Source organism: Hylaeus volcanicus, chromosome 4 (genome assembly GCF_026283585.1).
Source record: "Hylaeus volcanicus isolate JK05 chromosome 4, UHH_iyHylVolc1.0_haploid, whole genome shotgun sequence".
Lineage (NCBI taxonomy): Eukaryota > Metazoa > Arthropoda > Insecta > Hymenoptera > Colletidae > Hylaeus > Hylaeus volcanicus.
Window position 1 is genome coordinate 2,823,335 of NC_071979.1, and position 9,500 is coordinate 2,832,834.

At 32.8% G+C, this 9,500-nt stretch overlaps 1 protein-coding gene across 5 annotated transcripts in view; it reads right to left on the reverse strand.

Moving 5' to 3' along the window:
* LOC128875694 (transcription factor CP2-like protein 1) overlaps window positions 1-9,500 on the reverse strand; it is a 48,864-nt gene that overhangs the window by 23,741 nt on the left and 15,623 nt on the right. For all 5 annotated transcript variants that reach the window (XM_054121509.1, XM_054121508.1, XM_054121510.1 and 2 more), the window contains one exon: window positions 184-261. In XM_054121509.1, coding sequence (XP_053977484.1) covers window positions 184-261 — 78 coding nt within the window. The remainder of the gene's footprint in view (window positions 1-183; window positions 262-9,500) is intronic.

A 9,500-nucleotide genomic window follows, 5' to 3' on the forward strand; every position in this document is an offset into this window, starting at 1 on the left:
TACGTACAACTGACAGTATCGTTTCGGAGAATACAGTATTGCCTCGAAATAAGCAACTCGGTTGGGACCGGCGAATAATGATATATAATAAAGATACATTCATTATTTCCTGAATTTCAAAATATTATGAATTATATTATATCGAGTGGAATTTTGAATTTGTATTGAATAGTTGAGTCTTACTTGGAATTTTGCTGATTTTCAGGCGATGGTGCTTCTTGCTTGAAAACCGTCAGCGATGGCAGAGCGAGTAAGGCTTCGCTGTAAGCAAACAAGAAACACTTGCTATAATTTCGAACCATTCTAAGCACGTTTTCCGCACAGTTTATTGGCGTGCGATAACTCAGCGCATTACAAACTTTTTTTCGCACGTTTCGTGAGACGCAATTGTCACTCATCTCCAATTTTGTGAAATCCATTTAAATCTCGCGTCGACAATTTTAAAAACTATGATGAATCCTCTCTAAGAGGCGTGAAAATTTCCTGTTTAATTAAGCAACGCATGGGTGATCCATCCTATTTCTTGGAAGTATTTGTCTTGTATTGGGTTGGTGCATAATTATCCGCCATTCTTTTTTAATTTTATTATGAAACAAGAAACATAAAAATTCAACAGAAACATGTTTAATTGTTTATTCTGGAGCGTATTCGCCATCTACTTCACCTACTACACCAACCCAATATTAGATAGAGATGATAATAATGATTCTCGGAATTGGAGGGTGTACAGATAAAAAAGTAATGGTTTTATAATTATAAGTACACGTACACTTACTGACAAAAATTAAGAAACAAAATAATCGCTTCTGAACCAATCGTATATTCTTTTTTTTTATCGAGATATACAGGTCAAAAATAAAAGTAGCACGAAGAAATAACATTTCATATGTCAACGTACTGTAAGTAAAAATAAAAATTAAAAACTTAAAAGACTTTTTTCATGAGTTCTCTTAGAGTTTTGATTCTGTTGTTGTTACCTTGAAGAAAAGAAAATAACAGTTGAGCAATCGAGTTTAAAAAAAAATATCACCTTACAGAGATAAAAATTGAAAACACAGAAGACCTTTTTCCTGAAATTCAATTTTTCCCAATGAACATCTAAATTTTTAATTTTTATTTTCGAAACTAAGCGTCCTATGAATAAACTGTACGTATAAAAAAGTTTCGTCTCATCGTCGCGAGATGAAAAGTATCTCGCGATTAAAAATGATTGGGAAACGCTGATGTAATGCATCGTTTTCGGCGCATGTGCAATCTTAACGCGTTTGTTTACCACTCGCTAAGTTTACACCAGCGAAATGCTATTCAAATCGGCTCCGGTCTTCGATCAGAGAATCTCCTATCCAATATTAACCGACAGATTCTAGTTTCCGTTATCGACGTTCATTGATTGAGATTTCGTGACGCAACCAACCGACCAATGTTTAACCATAATTTATTCCAGCGTTTCTCAACCTTCGTCACTGCAATATTTGTCTTTTCAATAATAGGGGACGGTAGTTGCAAACAAATTTAGTTGCAAAAAAACGTTAGTGTTACTTTAAGCAGGCATAATTATTCGAGCTTTATTGGCTGATGCGTTTCAATTTTGTAAGTGGTATGTTACTAGAAAATGTGTGAGTAATTATGCGTTCACCTTATTTATGGAGTTGAATTGTAAAAAAGCAAGTTTTGCGAAAATAAGGCCCCAAACTCAAGGAAGTATAGAGTTTTGCAAGTAAACAACGTGATAAAATTTTTGTATCAAGAAACCGACTTCAGATTCGCGTTTCTCGATCCAAAAAACGTTGAAAAGCATATTTTGGGCGAGATCTAAAAATAAAAATTTTTTGATCGAAAAATCGGAGGTAACCTTGAAATTTTCAGCTTTTGCAACTATTTATTTTTTTACTTCAGAACCTTAAATGGGAATTTGATGAAATTTTAACTGAATGTCCACCTTCATAATAGGTACCCATAAAAAAATCGGTGACCCGCTACGAAAATGTAGGAGCTTAAAAAAAAATTCGTGAGTGTTTTTGAGGCTTGTAATCTTTGACCCGAATTTTGAGGGTGATAAAACCATCTGAGCGTTTTTTAGCATTGAATAACTTTTATCGTCCTTTAAAAGAGTTTTCCAACGGCGTATTTATTGAATAAATCGGTTGAGAATTGAGGAAGTTATGGACGTTTAAAGTTGACAAGTCAATCTTCGGTCACGATTTTGGTCAATTCCTCAGCGTATTATAGGAAATAAAAAAAATATTATCCAATCATCACGGAATTCGGTATCTATAGGGTTTTTTGGGTGCTGAATCCGAATATGGTGTTATTTCTGCTTTAAAAAATTTTCCTGAGGTAGTTTCCCAATGTTAGTACCAAAAGCGGTTTTTTTTACCGAAAACTTGGAAAATAATTTTCCCAAAATTTTTTAACTATTTGTACTGAATTTCGCGCACCGATTTCAGTGCGAATCAATAAAAATATTGCCAAAATTAAAATATTCGTTTCTTGGTTTTTTGAATTTTTTTGTGAGTCCCCTGCTTTTTTAGGGTCTAGAATCACCAAAAAAAGTTTTTATGACAAAATTTTTCACGATTATTGGATTCCGCGCAGTATATTAGAGCGAACCAAAAGTTCGTGTGTTTTTTATGTTGTTCAGTTTATGCAATTTTCTGAAGTCATTTAAAATAACTTAATATGCAAGTGTTATACATCATTTTGTAGCTTTTGAAAAGATCTTTCGTATTTAATTATTACCTGCATTAATTTATTGATCGTTTAATTTTTGTTCGTTTTAGTAAAATCATGGAAAATTTTGTGATTCGAGTACTTTCGAGTGCGTGACGAGCTTTGTTCCCTATAGGTATTGACTTTCAAAAGTACATACGTATAGCTTCAAAATTGTTGACAGCTTAATTGGTTTCCCTGTTTGTTCATTCAATTATTCTATGGAATATTTACTGTAACATATTTATGAAATTTTTATGAAACATATTGAAAATGAAAAAATCCAATAACATATTGGCTTATTTTTGCCACTACTACTAATAGAAATAGATAAAAATATGACGAATAACGGAGAAGAAACTTCAGATTTTCCAAATTTTCAAGCTTTTTAATTTCCAGTTTTTTTTTCGACGGTCTCACTGATGACAACAGAAAATTTGTTAATGGATGTTATTAATAACTAGATTGCGGATCTTTATGCAAAATGAAATCTTCGCGAAAATGGCTTCAAGAAATATTATAACAAATATTATAACGTGAACTTTTCTTTCAATCTTTTTTATATCCTTGCATATTGTTTACATTTTGTAGTTCTAGCACATTCCAATTTCCTTTAAATGCATAAAGACCCGCAGTCTATTAATAACAATGAAATACTGTGAGAATCATTATAATAATATGCTTCTTTCTTTTTTGTTCGGATATCATCTTGAATGTTAATCCATCCTCTCAATAATCGACAATAGACAATTTAAAAAGAAGAAAAAGAAGATGCGTGCATAATGTGGTAAAACAATAAAAACTGCTGAATATATTCGTACATGTCCGAGTGGTTGCGTGAACTGCACCTCTTGCAATTCATTTACAGATAATAATTTGTTTCATCATAGAAAATCCAGCGCGAACCGGAACGAGGTTACACGCGACTTGCATAAACCACGTATAACCATAATCACGAGCCAACAGTACGCCATTTGTTTGCGTACCTTGAAAACAGAGATGGTTCAAACTCTAAATAAGATAATAAAATTTCTGTAACGACTGGAATATAAATAACTGTTTATCCTCGTGACTTTCTCTATAAAAATTTCAAATTTATGAAATATTTCACAACAAAGAAATCAAATTTTAAATGTTCAATCGAACGAGTGTGGCGAATAAATTTCTACATGTTGGTTTTATTCGTTATCTATAATCATTCTATTTATAGATTTCTATAATTAATTTCGTTGTATTTTTTATATATTTTATCCAACTCTTTATACTTTCACTAGGTAAATTACTAAACTACGGATTTTATGCATTTATCGCATATGCATGCGAAATATCCGCAGGATACGTTCTCTTATGAATAATAAAACATTGTCGTTATCATTTTAATATATTTAACGTTTATCTACATACACCATAAATGCATTACCTATCTATTATAGTACATATCGTCTTGTAAACTACAGCAAAGTATAATAATTTAATCTTTACTGAATCCTGTAACTCTGTTTTCTTTTTTCCCCCTTTTTTTTAACAGTGAGACTAATTTCTGTAAAACCCCAGTCACTTTCTGTTTCCGCACGATTTTGCCAATTGTTTTTTTAATTACAAATTTTGTTTGTTTAGATCTCTAGTGACGCGGTTCGCACGAACATTACAGTACAATTTTATTTTTTATCATTGAAGACGAAACGAAGAATGGTAGAGTAGCTTGAGAACCGCTATGATAAGAGTTAAGTCACTAAGGTCAACTAAAACCGGAACATACCGGTTCGCCAATGCACCTAATTTAATATCAACCGCGCGAAACATATCGCGATAAGGCATTGCCGAAACGTACTGCAGAAACTTGTTTACAATTTGCTTTTAGCTTAATTTTATAATAAAATGACTGGCCAAGTGTAAAAGGAAAAGATAAAGAATAATATCAGACACATGTAGAGGAAAACTTGGTTTTAATTATTGATCTAATCTATTCAAATCTCGTTGCAAGAAATTTTAATTAAGCAAACACTATACGTCGCATTAATCTTTTCAATCTATCCTCTTTTCCATTTCTAGTAGTGAATTTTGTTTATTTTGATAAAAATCAAATGAAGAAAGTACTATTACGAGAAATTGTTTAATTTTATTGTACATTAAATGTTTTAATTATCACTTTAGATTATCTTCCATAATATCGTATTAATAATATCGTATTGCAAGAAATTTTAAGCAAGTAAACACTATACGTCGCATTAATTCTTTCAATCTATCCTCTTTTCTATTTCTAGTAGTGAATTTTGTTTATTTTGATAAAAATCAAATGAATCAAACAATTACTATTATGAGAAATTGTTTAATTTTATTGTACATTAAATGTTTGAATTATCACTTTAGATCCTCTTCCATAATATCGTATTAATCATTGATTACTTCATCGTTAGATAAAGTTAAATAAAACAGCCTATCATTTGTCACATAAAACTACTTTATCAAGGTATTGTAGTAATGTAAAGTAGAAATATACGACACAGTCAAATTTTAGTTTTCATAGTAAACTGATATTAATTATAGATATTATGTATGATACATAATTATGCTTTTTAACAATTGACAATTATAATTGACAATTAATCCTCACTTTTGTATGGCAATTGAATGCAACTCCAATTGAAAAATAATTTTAAATGGAATTAAAGGTTCATTTCATTTGAAATCTATTTCCAACAACTACAATTGAAATTAATTTCAATAAATGATTGAAATAACTGATGAGATGGTTAAAAATTGAATTGCTTGTTATCTAACACTGTTTGAAAATAATCTTTAATGGAATTAAAGGTTCATTTCATTTGAAATCCATTTCCAACAATTCGAATTGAAATTAATTGCAAACAAAATTAATTTCCAAATTATTTCCAACAATTAAATGTTCATTTCATTTGAAATCTATTTCCAACAATTAGAATTGAAATTAATTTCAAACAATTATTGAAATAACTGATCAGATGGTTAAAAATTGAATTGCTTGTTACCTAACACATTGCTACATGAATATGGATGATGATGATGATGAAATAAGACCATGAAATAGACGCAGGTAGTGAATACCATTTACATATTATTTGCAAGTTCTATATTCTATATATTTTATTTTATATATTCACGTATTTTTTTTCTTTAAATACAAGTTCAGAGTCGCATTAATTACTAGTGGTTATTAGCGACTCAACTTCAGTTAACATTATTATCAACAGATTATTTTTGTTCATAAATTGAATAACCATATTAACAGCGATCATTTTTTTAAATTGCCATCATGGCAATTTAATAAGAGTATGTGTATTATTATTATAAAAAATATGTATATTATAAATTTATATATACTTATATTAGACTACTACTAGTTCCGTGGAAAATGCCACGAAAACTATTCATTGCCCTGGAAAGTCCAACAATTAATCTCTCTCGTAACGCTGTTATCGACGAATGCGTATCAGAGCAAAAAATACTAGCGTTGTTTATCAAGAGATACATTTTCTTCTAAGTCTGTCACTCACCTACTTTTCAAATATTGATGCATGCTTTCCGTAGCTCGAGAGTCAGTCGCGATTCCTCTTCGTTCAAAACATTTAACAACGGAATTCCATCGATTACTTGGTATGTTTGCACACACTCACCAATCAAACGTTAGCAACCACTTCTAACAATCGCCGCCGCTTCGATTCTCACGAAAAGGATGCTTCGTTAACTTCATTAACTTCATTAACGAGATATCGAGATTTCAGTTGAAATTTCGCCGGGTGAATTATTACAACGTCACGTGGGCGCTGCGATTCACGCGGGGCTTCTAAATAGCAAGTACGAAGAAAGTGGAAAGTGATTCACCGCAGCAAACGAGAATTCCAAGAATAACTGGTTCCACGATTAGGAACGGTTCCAGGGATTGGTCCGTCGTGGACTTTTATCGCGAGTCACGTGCTGTGCGAAATTTTTCATTCATGAAAGATCGAAAATATCGCGGAACGATTCACCGGAGCGTCAACAAGTCTCGCGTGCCACGTGACTACTAACACGCCAGCTGATGTTTCCAACGAATCGCGTTCCACTTTCTGTCTTCGGTAAATGTTGCCGCACCGAGGAGGCCAGGTGGGGATACGTGGTATGAAGAAGTAGGGCCGTTTGAAAGATTCAAGCTACCCGAAAGAAACCAAGTAACTTGAATTTTTCAAGCTACCCGAATAGAATCGAGCGGTCCGAAAAAACCAAGCGGCCCGAAAGAACCGGGCAACTCGAATGGTTTCAAGCTTTTCCGAGTACACCTGTTAGTCCGCCGCCGAGCAACTATGGTATCATAAAATGGACGTAGCAAACTAGACCCAAAGAAGGTCGACCATGATTTTCCGTGTTTCTTATCGGATCTTAACGGATGTATTACCGATCGATTCCTTATGTTATCCCGATGAAAATGGTACCAGACACGATACAATTCGGATTATTTAGAAGGAAATTATACGGAAAAAATGATTTGCACGCTTTTTGCCTGTCTTCGTTAAAAATAGTCCGATTGACATAGCGTTTAGAAACGTTTTCATTAGGAAAACGGAAGGAATCCATCGGCGTTACTCCCGTAATAATACGATGCATATGGAGTGAAATCGGGTGATTACTGAAAGCCATAAACTAAGGATGGAACCATCCAAAGCGCACGTGTGCCGACTTTAACCCGCGACGGACCTCAAAGTGTCCGAGCAATAACGTGTGAAATGTTTGTCACGATATGTTCGCTTTTTGTTGTGTTTTATAAAAGTTAAAGAAACAAATTGCACTACTGAATTCCTGATGTTATACTGATGAAAATGGTACCAAACGCGATATAATATCGATTAATCTAAGATTTTTCTGCCGTGTAACAGGGTGATATGTAGAATTTACATTACACGAATAATTAAAATTCATTAAAATTCTTCAGAAGAAGTACCTTCGAATCTAGTAGCAGATAATGGCGGTGTTAGTGCTCAACAAAATTCTAATATAGAGAAGTGAGGTAAGTTGATGACTTTGAGCAAAATAATCATTTATTACTTCAATACGAAAATTCCGTTGCAATTCGTAATTTATTCTGATTAAGTAACGTATTCTTTATTGAATATAAATTTAGTTAAAGTAATTTTCTAAACAAATCAGAGGAAGAAAATATTTTTTTTTATTGTATATAATACTATTATTATATAGTATTATATAATAATAATTATATTATTATAGGTGCAAATTCGTCATCTTACCCAATGCAGTAAAGTAAGATAATTGATTGTTAATTATAGAAATAGTTTTTATTTAAATCGTTTTTCCAAACTGTTTTTTCTTCGTCTTTTACTTATAAAAATTTTACTTTTTTCCCCTAATATCCTTAAATTGATTAATGACATATCATTCTTTGATTAATGTTTATATTCTATTAATAGATTCTCCATATGTAATTCTCTCTTCATTATCTCGACCTCTATAAAGTTGTTTTGATAAAAAATAAATGAATCGAAAGGTCGAATACACTATTTTCTGAACCCATTAATTGCTTTAAACAGAGTCGCAGTATTTATAATAATGTTGAAACAAATTTAAGCAATATCGTATGGCTCGCATAATAGTTCATCCCACATACGTCTATTCCTTTTTTTACGTACATTTTAACTATGGAAGAAGAAAAAAGTAAACAAGTCGAGCAAAATTCACTTGTCGTTACATTTTTCAGCAAATTGGAAAATGCTTATTTGTTTTTTTATGGTTGAAAACCATTCTGGTTTCGTTTTTCATTTTTAAATGTAATCGAACGGAAGTGAGTGAGTATGGATACATTTTGCGATTGATTACATTAGTCGTTGAGCTGACGGATTGTGTAAGCGTTTGATTGCATCGGTCGCTGAGCTATGAGATTAGTTTTGCGTTAATAATAAATTAGTTTTGCCTATCCTGTATTCTAGTAAGTCGGTTTGCAACCACTATCGTCGAATCTATGATCGAGGACCTGTAAGTTTTTTGCGGTGGGAAGAATCGAAGAAAGCAGTAAAGCGTGAATCCGAAACTCGATGAAGTGCGAGGTTTGAAGTAGTTAACGTTCTTTTTGATCAACTTAATAATTTTTAATTACTTATCGACTTCGGAGGAAACACTCGAGGACTGAACTTACTTCCCGAGTGGAATCGCGAAATTTTGCCCGGTATGCTAATTGAACGAGTAACTTGAAAGTACAAGTGAGTTAGTAGAGCCGGACGTGAGAATTCTGTAGACTTATTTCTCAATTGATTCCGGGGCAGAGGAACGCACGGCGTGTACGCGCAAACACTCGCTAAGTGTCTGTGCTCAGCGTGGTTTCGAATTGTGTATGCCATCCGAGCGTCGAAACATCGGCAACTATGTTCGGTTCTAACCGGATTTCTGACTCGACGGAGACTCCTTTTCCGTTTACCCTTACAAGTTGTAAGTTACAACCACGCTTCGATCGAGATTGCCATGCACTCGCGTGCTGGAATCTAGGAAACCTACGTTATCGGCGACCAGTTGTTGCTGCGAAAATCTTCGTGATCGACTGGTGGCAGACACGGCCAACAAATATAGTGCTGGACAGATTTATTGGCACAGCATGATTGTTATGATTATAAATGGTTATAACTACTCAACGAATTGATTTAAAGAATTCATTTTTCGATATGTTCGCATGTTATTTATTCTAGTTTATTTATTGTATATTAAGATGGAATAATATAAGCAAATTGTGTACATAAAATAACACCAAAGTTTGTTTCTTGACCATTGCACAT